General features: G+C 46.2%; 1 protein-coding gene across 2 annotated transcripts; it reads left to right on the top strand.

The window, feature by feature from the left end:
* Window positions 1–3,378: 3,378 nt before the first annotated feature.
* MLANA (melan-A) lies at window positions 3,379–22,903 on the top strand. Of its 2 annotated transcripts, none has more exons than XM_075851968.1 (5): window positions 3,379–3,485; window positions 14,271–14,381; window positions 21,598–21,694; window positions 21,773–21,877; window positions 22,548–22,903. In XM_075851968.1, exons 2-5 carry the CDS (start codon window positions 14,299–14,301, stop codon window positions 22,614–22,616), a joined length of 354 nt encoding a protein of 117 aa, XP_075708083.1. In that variant the 5' UTR covers window positions 3,379–3,485; window positions 14,271–14,298; the 3' UTR covers window positions 22,617–22,903. The 2 variants fall into 2 exon arrangements, with proteins under 2 accessions (XP_075708083.1, XP_075708074.1); XM_075851959.1 differs by lacking the exon at window positions 3,379–3,485 and adding an exon at window positions 12,683–12,727.
* The last annotated feature ends 1,058 nt before the right edge of the window (window positions 22,904–23,961 follow it).

Raw genomic sequence — 23,961 nt, 5'->3', positions numbered from 1 at the left:
GCCTTCTGTAAAAAGTTGGAGATTGATCTGTCCTTCTCCTCTGCCTTCCATCCTGAAACTAATGGCCAAACTGAGAGGACTAATCAGTCTCTAGAACAATATTTAAGGTGTTTTATCTCTGACTGTCAATATGATTGGGTCTCATTAATTCCCCTCGCCGAATTTTCCCTTAATAACCGGGTCAGTAACTCATCAGGGGTCTCCCCCTTTTTCTGTAATTTTGGGTTTAATCCACGGTTCTCTTCCGTTTCACCTGGTAGTTCCAACAATCCCGAGGTAGAGGTCGTTCACCGAGAACTGTGCACAGTCTGGGCTCAGGTTCAGAAGAACCTAGAGGCGTCCCAGAGCATACAAAAAACTCAGGCAGATAAAAAACGTTCTGCTAACCCCTTGTTTATGGTCGGGGATCTGGTGTGGCTATCGTCTAAAAATTTGCGCCTTAAGGTCCCGTCCAAGAAGTTTGCTCCCCGGTTTATAGGGCCGTACAAGGTAATTGAAGTCCTCAATCCTGTCTCCTTCCGACTGGAGTTGCCCCCATCTTTTCGAGTACACGACATGTTCCATGCCTCCCTCCTTAAACGCTGCTCCCCGTCCTTGGCTCCCTCGAGGAAACCTCCGGTCCCTGTTCTCACCCCTGAGGGGGCAGAATTCGAGGTGGCCAAGATTGTGGACAGCAGGATGGTCCAAGGCTGCCTCCAGTACCTGGTCCATTAGAGAGGATACGGGCCTGAGGAGAGGACTTGGGTACCCGCTCGGGATGTTCACGCTGGGATATTGATCAGGAGGTTTCACCTTCATTTCCCCAGTAAACCAGGTCCACTTAGAAAGGGTCCGGTGGCCCCTCATAAAAGGGGGGGTACTGTAAAGGATCTGCCAGGCACAGCTTCGGGGTTAACGCCCATAGATAATCAGTCTGCACCTGCTTCTATGTCTGTGAGACTGACTCCATCTTCCACCACTCAGGGTGGCAGGCTTAGGAGTGGGAGAACCTATCACAGTCTGGCCAGACGGAGCTAGCTCCCACCCTCTGTCTATTTATACCTGCCTTTCCTGTTCCTCCTTTGCTTGTGATTCTTCTCGTTTGGTTTCCTGGCCCTGCTGCAGCTTCTTGTACCATTGTCCTTGCTTCATATTGACCCCGGCTTGCTGACTACTCTCCTGCTCTGCGTTTGGTACCTCGTACACTCCTGGTTTGACTCGGCTTGTTTACTACTCTTCTGCTCTGCGTTTGGCACCTCGTACTCTCCTGGTTTGACTCGGCTTGTTCACTTCTCTTGTTGCTCACGGTGTTGCCATGGGCAACTGCCCCTTTCTCCCCCTAGCTCTGTGTACCCTTGTCTGTTTGTCTGTCGTGCACTTATTGAGCGTAGGGACCGTCGCCCAGTTGTACCCCGTCGCCTAGGGCGGGTCGTTGCAAGTAGGCAGGGACTGAGTGGTGGGTAGATTAGGGCTCACTTGTCTGTCTCCCCAACCCCGTCATTACACCCCTACAGCTAAATTTTCTGGGCCCCCCTACCGTGGCACCGCCTGTTAACGGTACTCCGTCCAGCACTATATCATAGTACCCAGGGCCGCCATCAGGGGGGGTATTAGGGGTACTGATGTGAGAGGCCCAGCCAAACCTAATTGAAAGGGGGGCCCGGCAAACTGCCGCGACTTGCCTTTGGTAGAAAAAAGACAGGCCCCTGCAAAAGAATGTCGTGAGCTGCGGGCCCCCCTTTCAATTAGGTTTGGCCGGGCCTCTCACATCAGTACCCCTAATACCCCCCCTGATGGCGGCCCTGGGTAGCATGGGGGTCGTCAAACACCGCCGCCCGTGCGACTGATCGTGCGCACCCGCAAACTCCCACGCATGCGCACCCGCGACCGCCTGGAACCGCGCACCGAATTTTGAGGCAGATTTTGACCTGCCCACATTATCTTGCCGCGTTTTTTGCCCGCGGCGATTGAGGACAGCAGACAAAAAACGCAGCGAAAAATGCATTTTCTGCCTCCCATTGATTTCGATGGCAGGTCAAAGGCAGAACCGCGGCAAGAAAGGACGTGCTGCTTTTTCTTTTTTCCGCGACTGGCTCCCATTGATTTCAGATTAAATCAATGGGAGGCGGTTTTGGAAGTTTTTGGGTGCTGATTCTGACGCAGTGTCCGAGTCAATATCAAGGCCCAAAAACTCTGTGAACTGGGCCTTATTGTTAGGGCTTATTCAGACGAACGTGTAATACGTCCGTGCAACGTGCGTGATTTTCACTCCCCTCGCACATACCTATGTTACTCTATGGGGCCGTGCAGACTGTCAGTGATTTTCACGCAGCGTGTGTCTGCTGCGTAAAACTCACGAGATGTCCTATATTTGTGCATTGTTCACCCATCACGCACCCATTGAAGTCAATGGGTGCGTGAAAATCCCGCCCAGCACTTCCGCAGCAGTATAAACTATGAATGAAAACAGAAAAGCACCACGTGCTACAAACATACAAACAGAGTGTCATAATGATGGCGGCTGTGCGAAAATCACGCAGCCACGCATCATACGCTGCTGACACACGGAGCTGTTATGGACCTTTTGCATGCACAAAACGCCACGTTTTTGCGTGCGCAAAAAGCACACGCTCGTGTAAATCCGGCCTTAGGGTAGGAACACACTAGGCATGAACACTGCGGATTTTATGCAACACATTTTATTGTGGAAAATCCACAGCGTATTACAGTCGCAGCAGAGTGGATGAGATTTGAACAAATGTCATCCACACGCTGCAAAAAAAATTGACCTGCTTTTTAAGCCGCAGCATTTCAATTTATTCTGTGGAATCGCTGCTCCTCTGTTGCGGAAATGCCGCGGTTCTGCCGCAAAAATCAAATGAGAAAAAAAAAAGGCACTTTTTTAAATTTATAAAAAAGTTTAGACTTACCCCGGCCGTAGTCCTGGTGACGCGATCCTCTATTCTTAGCGCAGCTCGGCCTCCTGTCATGACGTTTCATCCCATGTGACTGCTGCAGTGGTCACATGGTCTACAGCGTCATCCCAGGAGGCGGGGCTACGTTCAGAAGAGAGAGATGCGTCACCAGGACTACGGCCGGGGTAAGTCTAAACTTTTTTTTCCCTGCAGGATTCCCGCAGCGGACATACCTCACGAAACCTGCGCCACTATTTGGTGCGGTTTTGCTGTCGGAATTCCCTGCGGCTACCGGGGCGGATAAGCTGTGTAGTTTTATTCAGCATATCCGCCTAGTGTGTCCCTTATGATGTCGCTCCTGGAGCTGCTGCCTGTCTCTAAATAGGCAGTTGGTCCAGTAGAATTTGGAATTATTTTTTTTGTGAACCAGCTTAAAAAAATACAAAACTTTTGTGTTAGGGCCTGTTCACATCACCGTTCGCTTCCGTTCCGGGGTTCCGTCTGAGGTTTCCGTTGGGTGAACCCCGCAACGGAAAGTGAGGCCGAGCTGCGCTAAGAATAGAGGATTGCGTCACCAGGACTACGGGCGGGGTAAGTCTAAACTTTTTTATCAATTTAAAAAAGTACCTTTTTTTTTTCTCATTTGTGATTTTTGCGGCAGAACCGCAGCATTTCCGCAACAGAGGAGCAGCGATTCCACAGAATAAATTGACATGCTGCGGCTTAAAAAAACACACTGCAGGTCAATTTTTTTTGCAGCGTTTGATTGAGATTTGTTCAAATCCCATCCACTCTGCTGCGACTGTAATACGCTGCGGATTTTCCACAATAAAATGTGTTGCATAAAATCCGCAGTGTTCATGCCTAGTGTATTCCTACCCTAAGGCCGGATTCACACGAGCGTGTGCTTTTTGCGCGCGCAAAAAAGTGGCGTTTTGCGCATGCAAAAGGTCCATAACAGCTCCGTGTGGCAGCAGCGTATGATGCGTGGCTGTGTGATTTTCGCGCAGCCGCCATCATTATGACACTCTGTTTGTATGTTTGTAAACAGAAAAGCACGTGGTGCTTTTCTGTTTTCATTCATAGTTTATACTGCTGCGGGAGTGCTGGGTGTGATTTTCATGCACCCATTGACTTCAATGGGTGCGTGATGCGCGAACAACGCACAAATATAGGACATGTCGTGAGTTTTACGCAGCGGACACACGGACACACACTGCATGAAACTCACGGACAGTCTGCACGGCCCCATATAGTAACATAGGTCCGTGCGCGGCGCGTGAAAATCACGCACGTTGCACGGATGTATTACACGTTCGTCTGAATAAGCCCTAACAATAAGGCCCAGTTCACAGAGTTTTTGGGCCTTGATATTGACTCGGACACTGCGTCAGAATCAGCACCAAAAAACTTCCAAAACCGCCTCCCATTGATTTAATCTGAAATCAATGGGAGCCAGTCGCGGAAAAAAGAAAAAGCAGCACGTCCTTTCTTTCCACTGTTCCGCCACTGACCTCCCATCGAAATCAATGGGAGGCAGAAAATGCTTTTTTTGCTGCGTTTTTTGCCTGCTGTCCTCAATCGCCGCGGGCAAAAAACGCAGCAAAAAAACGCGGCAAGATAGTGTGGGCAGGTCAAAATCTGCCTCAAAATTCTTTAAGGAATTTTGAGGCAGATTTTTTTTCTGCCTGCAAAATACTCTGTGTGAACAGGGCCATACTTAAACAGCACTTTGAGACATTTTACTCACTGTGTCAGAAGAGCTGCTCCCACTCCAGTCCTCTTCAGGCGATGTCTTCCAGGCGATGTCTTCGGTCCAGACGTCCAGTCCTTCACCTCCAGCCAGGCTCCAGGTAAGTTCTGTCCATGTGTGTCCGCGGCTGCGCGCGCTTCGTTCGCGGGTGCGCGCATGCAGTCGCGGCTGCGAGCGCCCGGGCTGTCGCATCTGGGAGCGCCCCGTCTGTTGCGGGTGCGCGCTTCCGGGCTTTCGCGGGTGCGCGCGCGGGCGGTCTCGAGTGCGGGCGTTCGTGGGTGCGCGCTCGCGGACGCTCGCGAGTGCGCACGTGCGGGAGTTTCCTTGTGTGCGTGATTGGTCGCGCGGGCGGGCGGTTCGACGGCCCCCATGACGAGAGGGGGGGGCCCGCAGCTCACGACATTCTGTGGTGAAAAAAACGGGCCCCATTGCAGGGGCCTGTTTTTTTCTACCAAAGGCAAGTTGCGGCAGTTGCCGGGCCCCCCTTTCAATTAGGTTTGGCCGGGCCCCTCACACCAGTACCCCTAATACCCCCCTGATGGCGGCCCTGGGGACCCGGCCGAGGTGAGCGGAAGTGAGCGCCGGCGTTTCCTGAGGAGGAGACTGGGGCCAGCGCTCGCAGATCCATGGCTGCGGGCGTCAGGAGGTGAGTGAGCCGTTACATGGTCGGGACATGGTCGGGAGTTACGGAAACAGCTTAACTCGCCGAGCTACGCTGTTTCTGAAACTCCCATAGAACTGAATAGTAGTTACGGAAACAGCGCAGCTCGCATGCTACACTGCTTCCAGAACTGCCATTCACTACTATGGGAGTTACGGAAACAGCGTAGCTCAGCGAGTTATGCTGTTTCCGTAACTCCCGACCATGTCTCGACCATGTAATCGGTAAGTGCCCGGGAGTCAGCGTGAGCACAAAAAGCTATAACGGGGTTTAGGGGACCCCGTTCCAGAGACACGTGCAGGTCCCAGAGTTGGGACCCACACCTATCTGACATTTATGACATATCCTGTTGATATGTCATAAACAGGGCCGGCGTCAGCACCCGGCGAACCTGGGCAAGTGCCGGGGCCCACTACCCTTGGGGGGCCCACTCGTCCGCTGGGTGCTGACACTGCCGTTGTCACGGCATCGCTGTCCATATATGGACAGTGATGTCAGGAGGAGAGAAGGAGTCCCAGCCAGAGTGCTAGCGGCTCTGCTCCAGGACTCCGTCACTGAGGAAGCCCCTGACATTACTGTTCATATATGGACAGTGATGCTAGGAGCAGAGGAGGAGTCCCAGGCAGAGCGCTAGAAGCGGCTTTGCTCCGGGACTCCGTTTCTGGCGAAGCCCCTGATCGTCACGGGCTTCCCCAGAGACGGAGTCCCGGAGAAGAGCTGCTTCTAGCGCTCTGCCTGGGACGCTTCTCTCCTCCTGACATCACTGTTGTCACGGCGCGGGGTGTGGACCCACTGGGCCGTACCGCTTAGCGGGGTAGCAGCTGGCCAACAAGGTACAAAACAATGTCTATAGTTCAGAACGGGTACCTGAGGCAATGTAGACAGTGGCAGGAACACGACTTGGCTTTCACAGCAGGTGACGCTACGGATGCAGCGGGAAGACACGACTTGGCTTTCACAGCAGGTGACGCCGCGGATGCAGCGGAAGACACGACTTGGCTTTCACAGCAGGTAACGATAGTACGGGATGCAGGGTACAGGCAGCAGGAACGGGTAACACTGGGAACTGGAAAACACTGGGAGACCTTTAGCAAGACAGACTAGGGTATACAATAACGCTCAGGCAAGGAACCAGTTGGTAGAGCCCCTTTTTATAGTCCAGCAGCCATTTGGGCTGATAATTGATTTTTGACAGCTGGACGCGTACTGGCCCTTTAATGCCATGCACGCGCGGGCGCACGCGCCCTGCGGGAAACAGCACGAGGACCCGGGAGAGAGTGCCGGCGTCTGCCAGAAGGAGGAGGACGCCGAGCAGAGAGGTGTCCATGGCCGGGATCGTCAGGGGGTGAGTTAGAACGGCGACCCCCGGCCATGGACGTAACAACTGTCTATATATGGACAGTGATATCAGGAGGACTCCTTCTCTCCTCCTGACATCACTGTCCATAAATGGACAGTGATGTCAGGGGAAAAGAAGGCGTCCCAGGCAGAGCGCTAGAAGCTCCGGGACTCTGTCTCTGGAGGAGCCCCTGACATCACTGTCCATATATGGGGGGGGGGCTGTGTGGCACTACCTGAGAGGGGGAGCTGGGTAGCACTTCCTGGGAGGGAGGGGCTGTGTGGCACTACCAGGGAGGGGGGCTGTGTGGCACTACCAGGGAGGGGGATTGTGTGGCACTACTAGGAAGGGGGGCTGTGTGGCACCACCTGGGAGGGGGTCTGTGTGGCACCTACAGAGGGTACTAAATTTATGAAGATACAAACTGGAGGCCTAACTTCTATATGGGGGCATAAACAGGGCCTAACGCACAAAGTGATGTTTTCTGCCATTTTACTGCCGCTGTGAGATCCCCCGCAAAGGGGCCTACTAAGTCTGTTTCGCCCAAGGGCCCACATAAACCTAAAGCCTGCCCTGGTAAATGTCCCTCATGGGAAAACCCCTTTAAACCCCTTATAGACACATGAAAATTGTCATGGTAGCATAAAGGTTTCTAAAACACATAACACATATTAAATTGAGGACACACTATGTATTCCTTTGTTCAGGGTGTGCATTTTGATTTTTAAATGACGCTGACACTTTAGGGCTGGGTACACATTGCGCGTTTTTGTTGTGTTTTTGTTGCATTTTCAAACACAGCCTGAAAAAACGCACGTGTTTTTTTTAAATATTTAAGCTGTAATGTGGTTTTGAATTTATGGTTATAAGCTGAGGGTATGCTCACACGGCTTTTTTTCAGCCATTTTTCGTGCCGTAAACGCCCCGAAAAACGCCTAAAAATACAGAGGCTGAACACCTCCAAACATCTGCCCATTGATTTAAGTTTGAAAAACGGTGTTTCGTTCCCATGGGGCGTTTTTCACGCGGCCGTTTGTAAAAACAGCGCGTAAAAAAACGCCCCATAAAAAAGAAGTGCATGTCACTTCTTGAGCAGTTTGTGGAGCCATTTTTCATTGTCTCAATAGAAAAACAGCTCCAAAAACGGCCGTAAAAAAAGCATCAAAAAACGCTTGATGCATAAAAAACTGCTGAAAATCAGAGGCAGTTTTCCCTAGAAAACAGCTCTGTATTTTACGGCCATTTTTCATTTGCCGTGTGAACATACCCTGACGGTATGTTCACATGGCTTATTTTCAGTCATTTTTCGGGTCGTAACATCCGGAAAAAGGGCTGAAAAATCTGAAGAAGAACGCCTACAAACATCTGCCCATTGATTTCAATGGGAAATACGGCGTTCTGTTCCGACGGGGCGTTTTTTTACGTCTCATTTTCAAAAAACGGCACGTAAAAAGACGCCTTGTAAAAAGAAGTGAATGTCACTTCTTGAGCCGTTTTTGGAGACGTTTTTCATTGAAACGCCACGTAAAAAAACGCCACGAAAAAGGCTTGTTTCATTAAAAACAGCTGAAAATCAGGAGCTGTTTTCGCTTGAAAACAGCTCCGTATTTTCTGAAGTTTTTTGCTAAGCGTGTGAACATATTCTACAGCTGAAACAGTTGGTTTCCTGAGGGTATGCGTTTCCTGAGGGTATGTTCACACGAGTCAAAAATGGCTGAAAATTACAGAGCCGTTTTCAAAGAAAACAGCCTCTGATTTTCAGTCGTTTTTGAAGCTGAATACGTTTTTTCAGGCGTTTTTTGGAGCCGTTTTTGGAGCTGTTTTTCTATTGACACAATGAAAAACAGCTCCAACAACGGCTCAAGACGTGACATGCTACTTCTTTTTATAGGGCATTTTTTTACGCTGCGTTTTTTTTTAAACGGCGTCGTAAAAAAATTCCCGATCTGAGCGAAACGCCATTTTTCCCATTAAATTCAACGGGCAGATGTTTGTAGGTGTTCAGCTACATTTTTTTGGGGCATATACACTTCGGGCGTTTACGTTTATGCCCCGAAATATGCCTGAAAACACAAAGTGTGAGCATACCCTGAGGCCTCATGCACACAAACTTATTTTTGTCCTCCCGTAAATACTGGTATAAATACGGGTCCTTGGTCACAAGTATTCGACCCGTATTGCACCAGTATTTACGGACCCGTGCCCGTAAATACGGGTCCAGTGTCACCCGTATTCCACCCGTATTTACGGGCACGTTTTCGCTGCAAAATTACACTGCAGTAATCGGCAGCCCTTCTCTCTATCAGTGCAGGATAGAGAGAAGGGACAGCCTTTTCCGCAGAAAAAGTAAAAGAAATTCATACTTACCCGGCCGTTGTCTTGGTGACGCGTCCCTCTCTTGACATCAGGTCTGACCTCCCTGGATGACGCGGCAGTCCATGTGACTGCTGCAGCCTGTGACTGGCCTGTGATTGGCTGTAGCGGTCACATGGGCTGAAACGTCATCCCGGGAGGCCGGACTGGAGGAAGAAGCAGGGAGTTCTGGGTAAGTATGAACGTCTTTTTTTTTTTTTTTACAGGTTGCTCTATATTGTGATCGGAAGTCACTGTCCAGGGTGCTGAAACAGTTACTGCCGATCGTTTAACTCTTTCAGCACCCTGGACAGTGACTATTTACTGACGTCGCCTAGCAACGCTCCCGTAATTACGGGTACACACACGTAGTCACCCGTAATTACGGGATCCCCATAGACTTCTATGGGCCTGCCCGTGCCGTAATTACGGCCTGAAATAGGACATGTTCTATATTTTTCAACGGCACGGGCACCTTCCCGTAAGCATACAGGGAGGTACCCGTGGCCAATAGAAGTCCATGGGCCCGTACAAACGTGCCATAATTACGGCCCGTAATTACGGGCGTTTTTACGTTCATGTGCATGGGGCCTGAGGCTGCTTTTGAAAATGCAACAAAAACGCAAAATGTGAACCCATCCTCAGGGTAACTTCACACGTAGCGTAAACACTGCGGAACTTCTGTCTGGATTTTTTATGCAGAAATTCTGCAGTGTTTTTGAAACATAAATTAACATGCTGCTAATTGAAAATCTGTACAGCCGTGAAGTCAATTTTCGCACGTCTTTTGTGCAGAAAAAAACCAGCAGAAAACCAGTGCGGAAATTGACCTGCGGTGCAGATTCTCAATTTGCAGCATGTCAAATTCTCTTGCGAAAGCGCTGCACAATTTCTATACAGAAAATTCAGACATACCGTAAGGCCTTGTTCACACAGTACAGATTTGATGCAGATTTTACATGTATGTTTTTGTGTCAAACCCAGGAACGGCACCGAAACAAATGAAATATCTAAAGGAAGGTCTTATTTTGGTTTGAACAAAGGCCATAGCGCATTCACTTTGGATTTTCCATCCGGATTTGCAGGTGGAAAATCTGCAGCGTATTACAGTAGCAGCAAAGTGGATGAGATTTTAACAAATGTCATCCACATTCTGCGGAAAAATTCTGCACAGAATGCGTGCATAAAATTACGTGCAAATTTGTTGCAGAATTTCACCATTGACTTCAGTGACGAAGTCAAATTCCGCAACAATTGCCATTGTTTGCAGAATTCGCTGTGATTACACGAAATAGTAGTAAATTCCACAGGTAAAAAAATAAAAATAAAGCCTATACTTACTTCTTTCGGCTCTGCAATGGCAACGTGTCCCTGCTCTTCTGGCTGCTCTGTGCCCAAGCTGCCCCCTGTGATGTTTCATCATGTGACCCCTGCAACCAATCACAGGCTGCAGCGGTCACGTGATGAAATGCATACTGCCCAACTTTCAAAAGGGAGGTATGCAAAGAGGGACAACCAATGCAGCGCACGCAATTTTTTGCCTGTTAAGCCACTTCTCTAACCCCGCCCAATCTGCACCCATACACACACGGTTAAGCCCACACAATATCATGCTTCCATCGTGCCTCTCCAGAGTATAATGCCCCCATAGAACCCACCACACAGTATAATGCCCCTATAGAACCCACCACACTGTATTATGCCCTTATAGCTGCTGCCCAAAACATTATAATACCCCATAGTGCCTCCCACACAGTATAATGCCCCCCATAGCTGCCCCAATAAAGTATAATGCCCCCATAGATGCACCCATACAGTATAAAGCCAATACAGATGTCCCCATACAGTATAATGCCCCCATAGCTGCCCCCATACAGTACAATGCTCACACAAATTCCCCAATACAGTATAATGCCCATAGCTGCCCCCATACAGCATAATGCCCCCATAGCTGCCCCATACAGTATAAGGCCCCTATAGGTGCCCCATACAGTGTAATGTCCTCACAGCTGCCCCATACTATATAATGCCCCATAGCTACCAGCATAAAGTATATTACCCCATAGCGGCCCCATACAATATAATGTCTCCTTAGCTGCCACCATACAGTATAATGTCCCCTTAGATGCCCTTGGCGGCCGTTTTCAGCAGCGGTCAATCCTGCCAAATATAGATGTACCACATTAAAGCGTCATTTGGTGCATATATTCTGCCTTTATTCCCCTGCATGTTCTGGATCAGTTATACTGCAGACTTTTCTACAGCATATCCGACCCGTGTGAATGTGGCCTAACAATTCTGTAGTTGTTGTAAAGGAATGTCTGATGCTAAAACGCATGACCATCATGAGAATGCAAAAAATCAGCTGAGAATGCGGTGTGCTGTGTAGAGTTTAATAACAGAATCCACACTGTTAAACAGTTATAAAGTCTCAACTGATCATAGCCAACAATATGAATACCATTGTGTCAGATGATAATTGTAAGGCTGGATTCACACATACAGTTTGCAGCGCAGGTTTTAGAGCAATTTTAGTCAAATATAGGAGTGGACACAAAAGAGAGATGTGGATGCCTTTAATTTATACTTTTCCTTCATCCCGGCTTTGGTTAAAAAACCTGCATTAAAATGCACACCAAAAACGGCATTGAAAAATGGATGTGTGAATGAAGTCTTATCCTTTAGTCAGCAAAAAAATCCTTACGGCATGTTCAGACGTGGTATCAGCGGCGTAATAATCACGGTCGCAACGGTTGCGACCGGGCCCGAAGGGGACTGCCATTGATCACCTCAAGCTGCCACATCAGGCAATCTGTGCCACGGCGCATACAAGGCCCTGACTCCAGGCAGAGTCAGGACGCTCTATGCAACGCAACAGACAACGTCCTGACACTGGATGCTGCGTGCTTCATCATATCAACGTTCTGACGCTTCCCAGCTTCAGGCCTTTGATTGTGTCATGGCATGGACTGGGCCTAATGTGGCAGCCTGAGGGCTGTGTATGGATGAGATTTGTTCAAATCTCCACTCTGCTGCTACTGTACTACGCTGTGGATTTTCAACACTGTGTGTGTCCTCACCCTTCCTTTTATTTGTTTTTAGCCAAATTGGGTACGGATTCTACAGTACCATCTTTGTCCCTTTTCTTATGGCATGTATATTAGGGAATTGCATTGTAAGCAGGAACACCCTGTATACCCCAGATCATAGCAGAGAGCAGACATAAGGAAATGAAATACATGTTATAGCTATATATAAGATAATTATTTATGTACTTTCCCGTGTTTTTTATTGTGCATACAGCTGTATTAAATAGCACAGTTAACTACTCTTTGCTTTTCAATACGGTTGGGGCTGCGGGATCCCGATATATCCAGGCCAAATATATGCCAAAAATGCACAATTTTGGCATATGTTTGCCTATTAAAGTCTATGGGCACAGCAGCATATACACCGGGAGATTTACGCAGAAAGTGCACCACAGACCTGGTGTGAATTGGGTCTAAATTTATGGCATTCATTTTACTTAATATAAGTATTAGTGGGGAATGTGTTTCTAGAGGGCATTCAGAAGGGATGGATGGCTTCGGCTTTCACGCTCATTAAAACATATCAAAGGGTTGCTTTAGCGTTCAACCCGTGACGGTCACAAGATTCAAAGTGAAAAGATTAGGAGAGAAAAGCAGTATCTATGCCCAGAAACAAAGTGCTACTCCATTGACTGAGAGGTAAGTCCAAGCTGATGTGTCTGCTTCTCTTGAAAATTAGATTTTCTCATATTTGGTGAATTATCTTACAGCCCCATGATATTAACTAAGCACAAACATTAGGAAACAAGCGTTTCTTTTTGATCGGCAGTCATGTCATTTAGAGCAATTTGGTTTGGGACAATAACGGTTTGGATTGCAGGTCCCCAAAATGTGCGGATAAATTGATTTTTAAAAGTTATTATCGTGATTTTCCATGAAATCTCAAGTCTCTGAAGTCTGTGCATAAAATACAACTGATTCTTTCATTCTTCGGTTTCATTGAATTTTCGCAGCACATTTACATAATGACAATTATATCGTATTTTTTATATGCACAATTTAAATGCATGCAGATGAAGAAAATAATATTTAAATGATAATAATAATTTACTCTGATATAATGCTCATCTGTTCAATCATTGCACACACATTTGTAAGCAAACACTGAAAATATAAAAATGTCAGAGTTAAAAAAATATATAGTAAGGGACATTTAAGAACATTCCAGTTTACATAGGGTTAAATTAATGCTCTGTTAACAATCCAGAGAAATAGGACGCTGATTTTAGGAGAAAACGGCCTCTGAATTCGGGTGTTTTTAAAGCTGATTTTCAAAGCGTTTTTGGTGTTTGCAAGCGTATTTTGAGGTGTATTTTTCTAAGCGTTTTTTTGTGGTGTCAATGGAAAATCACCTCAAGAAGTGACATGTCGTTTCTTTTTACAAGGTGTTTTTCTAACTCAACAGCATAAAAATACGCCTCTTATGAGCTACAAAGTCTATTTGCCATTGAAATCAATAGGAAACTGTTTGCAGGCGTATTTCAAATCTATTTTGGAGTGTAATACGAGCGTTTTACGCTCAGAAATATCCCTGAAAATAAGCCTTGTGACCTCATTCACACATTGCAGGTTTGGTCAGTATTTTACATCAGTATTTGTAAGCCAAAACTAGGACTAGATCCTAAACACAGGGGAAATATAAAGGAAAGATTAAGGCTTCATTCACATTTGCGCTAGGGCTGCGTTCCGACGGAGCTTTCCGTCAGAACGGAGCCATGACAGACACAAGCGGAAACCATAGGTTTGCAACGGTTTCATCGTTTTGACGGAATAAATAGCGTAGTCGACTACGGCATTGATTCCGTCAAAACAACGGAGACAAATGGAAACCATTGGCACCGGATCCGGCACCATTGAAATCAATGGTGATGGAAACGGAAACCTATGATTTTCGTTTGTGTCTGTCAGGGCTCCGTTCCGACGGAAAGCCCTAGCGCAGATGTGAACGAAGCCTTATACTAGTTTTCTTTTCATCCACTGTGTGAATAAACCCAAATTGTGAAAGTTGCATTAACTTCTTAGCAGCCAGTCTACGGGCACTACAGTTCAATGAAGGGGTTAATGGACCTCTAAATACTAATTGAATTACTGGGAGGGTATTTAGGTGTGGGCTCAGAGCTGGATCACAGACATTGTTCAAGACTGAAGTGATGATTTTTAACAATTCTTTCTTGCTGTTTAGTAAAAGTTGGCTCTGTGAACCTCGGAGAATGCCTCGTCCAGATTCATCTCGTGCACTTGGGGCGTACGGTGCCAGCGGGGGCCGGCCACACTTGGGGCTCAGGGCAGAAGAGTAAGTATAAGGCTGGCCATACGTTTTAGATCGCGGTTGGCTATATGCTTGTTCGGCTGACCGTTATTCCCCCTGACTCCCCTGTGCACATGCATGCTTGGATCAGAGAAACGTGTGTGTTTTTAGGGAGAAAGCTGCGGCCAGGCTCCTGGCAGCGACTTATCTAATCGCAAACAAAAGGGTCGGGCATGTTGAAATTGGCGGGTGTGACTGAAATCCATCTAATCTGTTTTGTCTGAATAGTCTGTTTATTTTGCTGAGGTTGTACTGCAGAGTGCTATGATGTATTCCTCTATGTATGTAAGATGGGTTTTATAGGCTCTTTTATTAAGGCTGGTGTTTCGTGCACTAGGCTTGAAGGGATTATGTGGACACTGAAAACTATTGGCAGTATTTGAGTACACTGGTAATCTGTCCGTGTCCCCCGTCGCACTGACTATGATACTTTAATAGATTTTTACAGCGCTGCTGGGGGACCGGAAGTCTAGTTGGACAGTCCACTTCATATCCACGTGACTTGTTGTCATGTGACTGGCCTGCTGTAACTGCTGTGCTACAGTGACTATATAGTGTACAGCGGGGCCAGTCACATGATGTGTTATGAAGTTAGACTGTCCAACTAGACTTCTGATTCTATCCATGCTGGTGTCTAGCATTATGATTTTTCTGCCTTTCTGTGATTAAATAAGCAGTGCAATACTCCTTTCCACTTTTACTTGTATATATTACAATATGAAAACCCCTCATGAATTTTGTTAATACAGAAGTATTCATTCCTTAGGCCAGGATCACATATGTAGCTTTCATGCAGTTTTTGGTGTAGTTTGTGGCTCGTGTTTTTTTAAGCCAAACACTGGAGTGAATGCAGAGGGATGGAAAGGTATAAGGGTATGTTCACACGGCCTATTTACGGACGTAATTCGGGCGTTTTTGCCCCGAATTACGTCTGAAAATAGCGCCTCAATAGCGCTGACAAACATCTGTCCATTGAAAGCAATGGGCAGACGTTTGTCTGTTCACACGAGGCGTATATTTACGCGCCGCTGTCAAATGACGGCGCGTAAATAGATGCCCGCGTAGAAGAAGTGACCTGTCACTTCTTTGGCCGTAATTGGAGCCGCTATTCATTGACTCCAATGAATAGCAGCGCTAATTACGGCCGTAATTGACGCGGCGTTCAAGCGCCTGCACATGCCGGTACGGCTGAAATTACGGGGATGTTTTCAGGCTGAAACATCCCCGTAATTTCAGCCGTTACGGACCCCCGCCGTGTGAACATACCCTAAGACTGATGGATCTTCCTCTTTGTCTCTCCCCGTTTTTGGCTTAAAAAAAAATAAAAATGCACAAATAAGAGCACATTCAGACGTGGTGGAATTGCTGTTGAATTCCGCTGTGGACAGTCCGGAGTGGAATTCTGCAGCAGCCGTTCTTTAAATTTTGTTTCTATACATTTTTAGGAAACTTAGTTCAGACGTTGCAGAAAATAACTGTGCGAAAATTAGGCTGCTGTGAAGATTTTTCCCTCCGCAGCATGAACATTACATTGCGGAGAAGAAGCGGAATTTCACTGCGGATATCAGCCTGTGCAATGCAAAAACTGAAATCTGTGGCAAGTCCGCTGTGATATCTGCAACGTCTGAATTCCCTTTCAAATATGCAAATTCCCCCACGTCTGAACGTGCCCCAACTGTGAAAATCTAAGTTTGTGATCTGGCCTAACAGTGATGATTAGCGTTACCTTTGTCCGAAATTCAAACGCCCGCGCCCCCCCCCCCCACAAATTATTTTCTGCTCTTCAATGGGTTTTTTTCTGTAATGTTAACAAGGTCCCTCTGTTTATGTGTTGATTATCTCATTGCATTTAATATGCGCTCGTTCTTGTAAACCATGTTATGATGGACAATAGACATTTATCCCACATTCCCATCTATCTAGGCAAAGTAAAGCACTGCTTTTATAAGTCTCAATGTATGGTGACCTTGAGATCAGACATTCCTTTGATTTTCACTGGGGTTTTGTTTGGCATGTGTCTTACAAGGCATCTGTAGCGATGGATTGTACAATGGGCATTCTTGGGGTATGTTCTCACTGGCAGGATACGCTGCAGAATTTCAACAATGGAATTCTGTGTGGTAATTCCACAGCCGTAGCAGCAAAGTATGAGATTTCTGCAAATCTCAGCCACATGGTGGGGGAATAAAACGCAAAAAAAAGTCGTAAAGAAAGTGTTCTGCGGTGCGGCTTTCAAATCTGGAGCGTGTCAATTTTATACTGCATATTGTGAGCGGAGATGCTGCGCGTTTCGGCCGTAGACTTGAATAGGGAGCAGAAATTTCACACAAATACGTAAGTTGAGTTTTGTTGCGGATTATACAGAGTTTACAGAAATGCTGTAAAAAAAAAAAAAAATAATCTAATCCGCAGGTGAACAAAATTTGCTGCAATCAATTATTTACACAAAGTTCACAGGTAAAAGCGCTGTGGAAAATGTTCAGTGATGCATTACATTTCCGCAACAAAAAGCACTATTTGCTGCAGATTTCTGTGACTGATTACCTTTGTTTGAGATTCGTGGAAAATCTGCAGCGTATCCTGCTTGTGGGAACATGCCCGAAGGCCTTGTTCACACGGTGCAGATTTCGCATGTATTAACCTTTTCCCAACCCATGACTAAAATGAACGTCATGGAGCAAGGGGGTGATGTTTGGTGCAGGCTCACGCACTGAGCTCACTCCATACAGTGCAGGTGTCGGCTGTGTATCAGCTGACATGCTGTTCTAACGGCCGGGAACAGCGATCGTGCTGTTCCTGGCCTTTTAACTAGTTAAATGCTGCCACGGTTGATAGCGACCGCCGCATCTAACCTACAGCCCAAACCCCCCCCTCCACAACACTATCAAGGGGCACCGATGGTTGTGATGTCAGCACGGGGGCCTAATGAAGGCCGCCAGGTCAGCCTTCTGTCTGCCTCTAGTAAGCTGTGCCTCCGGAATAAAATACAAATTTAAAACCCCAGAATCGTTTGTTTGGTGCTCAAGAAATCTTATGTACTGAAAAAATGGTACCAAGAAAAACAGTTCCTCCCCCAAAAAATAAGCCCTTAAAATATAAAGGCTGTGGCTCTCAGGCCCTATGCACACGACTGTGCCCGTAATTATGACCATTATAAAGTATGGGAGCACGGTCCGTAAAAGAAAATAGGACAGTCCTATTTTTTTTAGTTTTGCCAAGTTTCTACGGCACGGATACCTTCCTGTAAATATACGGGAAGGTGTCCGTTGGCCATAGAAACAAATGGGCCTGTAATTACGGGTGATTTTACGGTCGTATGTGTGGGGCCTGGTGTGGATGTGGAGGAACAAACTTTTTTTAACAAAGTTTTTTTTCTTTGTAAAAGTAGTACAATTTAAAAAAACCTATATAAATTCAGTATCGCTGTAATCATATTGAGCCGCAGAATAAAGTAAAGTAGTTTATCATGGGGTCAAAGCTGTAAATACAAAACCCAAAAGACAATGGAGGAATTTAGTTTTTTTCCCAATTGCACCCCCACAAAGAATTGTGGTTTGTTTTTTTCGTTTCCCAGTACATTATACGGTAATTTTTAAATGGTGCCAATAGAAACTACAACCCCCCACCACCAAAAAAAAAAAGCCCTCCCATCCCTCTATTTACAGAAAATTAAGTTATGGCTCTTGGAAGGCGGGGAGTGAAAAACAAACTAAAGTTAAATATAAAAATGTCTGGGTTGTTGAAGGGTTAAGCAGAGGCTATACATTTCTTCTGTTCACGTTCCATTCCCAAAGGAAGGCTTTAGAGGGCTGCAGTCCTAGATCCAATTCTGGTCCCTGCTTAACATGCATGCAAAATCTATAGCAAATCTGCACTGTGTGAACAATGCCTAAGACTTACAAAAAACACAGTATGCAATGTTTTCCTGCACCGCACAAACTGTGGAAAGGTTTTATATTCCAAATGAGGCGATTGATGGGGGGGGGGGGGGGGGGGGGAACAGTTGCGCACGAATTTGATAAACGTAGCGTTAGTTTTTGCATGGAATTTTAATATAATCCAACTGAAATGAAGCATAGGAAAAAAAAGCGCTGAAAGTCTTCAATATACAGTGTCATGCCGGCCCCAAATGCACACTTTATTTTATTTTCTTTCTCTGAGGCCCCATGCACACGACTGTAAATACTCCCGTAGATACGGGCTGTAATTACGGGCCTATGGACTTCTATTGGCCATGTATTTACGGCACAGGTAGGCCCATAGAAGTCTATGGGGCTCCCGTAATTACGGGTGGCTACGCGTGTGCACCTGCAATTACGGGAGCGTTGCTAGGCGATGTCAGGGGATTTAAATTGTAGAAGAGAAGCAGAGAGAATGGCATCTGAGCGATCATGTGACATCATTTCCAGCCTTTTTTTTTTTTTTTTTTTTTTTTTTTCTTTTACGGGTCCGTAAATACGGATGACAACGGACCTGTATTTACGGGCACGGGTTAAAAATGTGACAAAGGACCGGCAGGGAAAAAATACGGTCGTGTGCATGGGGCCTGAGGGATTTTCAATTCCCTTCTATCCTAAGGGTATGTTCACACAGCAAACAAAAAAAAAAAATGCTGTAAAATATGGAGCTGTTTCAAGGGAAAACACAGATTTTCAGGTTTTGTTTTTTTATGCATCAAGCAGGTTTTTTTGGCTGTTTTTGGAACTGGTTTTCTATTGAGACAATGAGACTTTTTTTGGAGCAGTTTCAAGAAGTGACATGCACTTCTTACAGGGCGTTTTTCCCATTGAAATCAATGGGCAGATGTTTGGAGGCGTTCAGCCCCAGTGTTTTTATCTGTTCTTCGGGGCGTTTACGGTCCAAAGAACGGCCGAAAATAGGCCGTGAACATACCTTAAGTATATTGGCCCTCTCCGTTTGAGAGGCACACCTCTGCAGAGCACCATTTTTCACTGTTAACTGTAAAACCGCTCTCCTGTTCTCGTGCTCGTCGTCGTCCTCGGAGCTGCCGTGTTAATACGTTCAGGAGTTAGGTGTGGATTCTGTACCTAAATCCTCATCAAATCTGCTGACATTCAAAATCCAATACACATAAACTAAGTATTTTATACCCCATTCACATGCAGCGGCAAAAAATCTTCACAAAATGATGACAATGGTTTTTAAAATCTGCTGCATGTGCATTATTCTGCATGGAAAACCTGATTAGCCTCTCTGAACTATATTAGGGCTAATTTGCATGTGGATCCACATCAGAAATCTGTGCCAGCCTCGCATTTCTGCTACAAATTCTTTTAAAAGTCCAGTTTAATTTTGCCCATGGAAAATCCTGACTGTGTGAACATGGCCTTAGGCCCCATGCGCACGAACGCGTTTTTGCAGCCACAAATCTGCAGGTGAAGTGCAGTCCCATTCATTTCTATGGGCCCATGCACACGACCGTGGTTTCCACAGTCTGTGCATTGCCCGGGAGCCTGGACCACAAAAAAATAAGATGTCTTATTACGGCCAAATTTTGTGGTCCGAGCTCATTGAAATGAATGTGCATGGCCCGTGATTTGCGGGCGGCCCGCAGGTGAGGCTCCGCAGCCGTCTGAGCAGCCTATCACAGGCCGAGCACGCCCTTACGGTCGTGTGCATGAGCACTTACTTGTACATACCTGCACTGTTCTCATTAATGCAAACCATAGTTTGGACTGATGATTCAGTTGTCTTTTATTAAGCTGTGCTGTGTAACGAAAAATGTTGCTTGAATTGTTAGGCCGTGTTCACACTTGTTGGATACACTGCACCACATTGGCTTTTCGGCTGGAATTTCCACTGTGGAAAGCATCGTAGGAAAAAAGTTCATACTTACCCTGGCCTCCCTGGATGACTCTGCAGCCTATGTGACCACTCCAGCCTGTGATGGGTTGCTGCAGTCACATGGGATGAAACATCATCCCAGGAGGCTGGGCTGGAGGAAGCAGGGATTTCTGGGTAAGTATGATTTTCTTTTTTGCTATCTTTGTGGCGGAATCTATGCGATTGTGCCGTAACACGTGCTTTTCTGTTGCAGGTTTTCTCCACTGAATTCAAAGGGGATGCAGCATGAATTGGCATGCTGCTGATTTATATTCTGCATCGTGGGTCATCTTAACGTTTTCCACAGCATGAGCCTTCAAAATCTCATCCACTTTACTGCTACTGTAAATGCTGCAGAATTCCATTGTGGGAATTCCGCAGCATTTATGCTACATGGGACCCCAGCCTTAGACAAATCCTACTTTGTTTGTCTTGGTATGAGGTCTAAAAGATGGCGCATGCCTTAGTGTTCTAGCAGTCACTAGGTGATGAAACACATAAGGGGTGGTGTGTCCCACTTGCCCTTTAACTTACTTTTTAAAGTCTTGAAATTGAGATTAACTGCAATGCCTTAAACACTACTGGATTTCAGTCAATAGCAAGAGTGGTTTAGACTTCAACAAATCTCATCCACACGCTGCAGTAAAAACCCCACACAAAAGAAGCTGAAATTGACTTGCTTTATGGATTTTCGGTCCACCGCATAACCATTTATGTTGTGAAAATTCTGATGGCAATTCCAGTGTTTAGGCTACATGTGAACTTTAAGGTCTCATGCACACCTGTTTTTGCGGCCGCAATTCACCCGCAAATCTGCAGGTGAATTGCGGTCCCATTAATTTCTATGGGCCCATGCACACGACCGTGGTTTCCACAGTCCGTGCATTGCCCAGGAGCCTGGACCACAAAAAGATAGGACATGTCTTATTACGGCAGTCCAGGCTCATACAAGTGAATGTACGTGACCGCGTGCATGGCCCGCGGGTGACTAAACACGGCCGTGCACACCACTACGGTGGTGTGCATGAGGCCTAACCTTGTAGGTCCTGTCTCTTTTACATGGGTCTAGGCTGGGTTCCCACAGTGCAGATCTTGCATTAGTTTTTTAAGCCAAAACCAGGAATGGAACCTAAACAGAAGAAATGTATAAAGAAGGGCCTTACAGGTCTGCTCTCCTGGATCCAATTCTGGTTTTGACTTTCAAAACGCAGGGAAAATCTGCAGAAAATGTGCACAGTGGGAACTAGGCCTCAGTGTGACCTGTAAGTAGGATGTCTTTGTCACAATGCAGATATATTCACACCAGCCATTTGTACAGCTGTACCTTTAAAATGTTCTTGCCATTATATCTTGCTAGGACTGCAGGTATTGCAATTCTTGCCATTATAGCAGCCCTTGTCCTGATCATTGGATGTTGGTATTTCAAGAGGCGAAATGGCTACAAAATACTTCAGGTAAGAATTGTGTTTTTCCATGTGGTATGGGTTAAAAAAGAAATAAATATTCAAAACCTGAATTGCTGCCTTTTTCAGACCCACCACTTCAGTCCGGCTGCAATCAGATCTATGATGGGTGCCCCGCGAGAAAGTGGAGAATGTAAAGTGCCATTACAGGATTACAACACTTTGAGCAATGTGGTAAATTATGATTGTCTAAAATGTTGGTTTAAATTCTATAGTAAAAATATTGTTAACTCTACTTGCACAGCGTTTCGATTCTTAGCGTTTCTTTGTGGGTCAGCGGTGATTTTTATCAAAGTGCTAGGCTTTCCCCCCCCCCCCCCCATTTGTCCCATACCCTTTTCCTTAGAACTTGAAGAAAATGCTTATACAAAATAGAGTGCCATTAAAAAAAATCTTGAAACGCATGGTGTCTTTTACGTGCGGTTTAAAATGCAGTGTGTGAAGGAGCACTTAGGCCCCATGCACACTAATGTATTTTTGCGACTGCAAATCTGCGGGTGAATTGTGGTCCCATTCATTTCTATGGGCCCATGCACACTACCGTGGTTTCCATGGTCCGTGCATTGCCCAGGAGCCTGAACCGCAAAAAGATAGGACATGTCTTATTACGGCCGTGTTCTGCGGTCCAGGCTCATAGAAATTAATGCACGTGGCCATGTGCACGGCCTGCGATTTGCAGGCGGCTCATGGATGACTCCGCGGCCATCTGAGCCAAAAATCATGGCTGTGCACACCACTACGGTCGTGTGCATGAGGCCTTCTACTCTGGTCAACCACTGAATGTGAAGAGAACACAGTAATTCAACTGATTTAACCTCCTTCTCTTGATTCTTCCTCATGGTAGATACCTGGAGCACCCCCTGCATATGTGAAGATTGCTGAAGAGACTCACCCACCACCTTACACACCATGAGATGAGCACAAGCCAATCTTGCACTCTTTTTGGTGGACACTGATCAAATAAAAAAAATCTCTGTATTAAAAAAAATCTTGTTAAATTGTAAAAAAGACACTTGACTACTTGTGGTGGTCAGTTTTAGAACACCTTTCTAGCTCTCTGGGTGTATTGGTAACTATTAGGTTTATTAACGGCAGACATAGTCTTGGTGGAAGTGCCTTAAGAACTTCTTGCTCTATACTATGGCTTTCTAAGTAAAGAGTAAATTTTTGCAAATAAAATATATATATATTAGACAGAAACCTAGACGCGTGTGTGTATAAATTACTTCTGTCAGTTGTTGCTGTAATACCTCTATGGTAAAGGTCCACGAGTGATGATAGCGCAATTAAAACCATATAAAAATACACAAATGGCAGCAAAATGGTCCACACACCAGTAGCATCGGCCTAAGGCCCCATGCACACAAATCTGCAGGTGAATTGTGGTCCCATTTATTTCTATGGGCATTGCCCAAGAGCCTGGACCGCAAAAAGATAGCCGTAATAAGACATGTCCTATCTTTTTGCAGTCCAGGCTTGTAAAAAAAAGTGCATGGCCTGCAGTTTGCAGGTGGCTCACGGCTGACACTCCGTGGCTGTCTGAGCTGTAAATCACAGCCGTGCACACCACTACAGTCGTGTGCATGAGGCCTTACTAATACTGAGGGTCAGTATTAAATTAAATAACCTAATGTTGGCAGCTGCAGGTACTGTTGTAGCACTTCAGATAGGAGGGTGTGGGTCCATACAGAGGATGAGTACTGATAGGTGGGTAAAGAGGGGTAGCCCATAGGACAAATGTTTGCTCTCCCCTCAGACTGTGGATAAGAGGCAGACTGAGTGAAGAGGAAAAGGAATTGGGCAGACATGGGCTTAAAGAGGCTCTGTCACCAGATTTTGCAACCCCTATCTGCTATTGCAGCAGATAGGCGCTGCAATGTAGATTACAGTAACGTTTTTATTTTAAAAAAAACGAGCATTTTTGGCCAAGTTATGACCATTTTTGTAGTTATGCAAATGAGGCTTGCAAAAGTCCAAGTGGGTGTGTTTAAAAGTAAAAGTCCAAGTGGGTGTGTATTATGTGCGTACATCGGGGCGTTTTTAATACTTTCACTAGCTGGGCGCTCTGATGAGAAGTAACATCCTCTTCTCTTCAGAACGCCCAGCTTGTGACAGTGCAGATCTGTGACGTCACTCACAGGTCCTGCATCGTGACGGCCACATCGGCACCAGAGGCTACAGTTGATTCTGCAGCAGCAACAGCGTTTGCAGGTAAGTCGATCTTACCTGCAAACGCTGATGCTGCTGCAGAATCAACT

The sequence above is a fragment of the Rhinoderma darwinii genome, chromosome 1, assembly GCF_050947455.1.
Source record: "Rhinoderma darwinii isolate aRhiDar2 chromosome 1, aRhiDar2.hap1, whole genome shotgun sequence".
NCBI classification, from domain to species: domain Eukaryota; kingdom Metazoa; phylum Chordata; class Amphibia; order Anura; family Rhinodermatidae; genus Rhinoderma; species Rhinoderma darwinii.
Note: the sequence above shows the minus strand (reverse complement) of the source record. Positions and strands in the feature narration are given on the sequence as shown.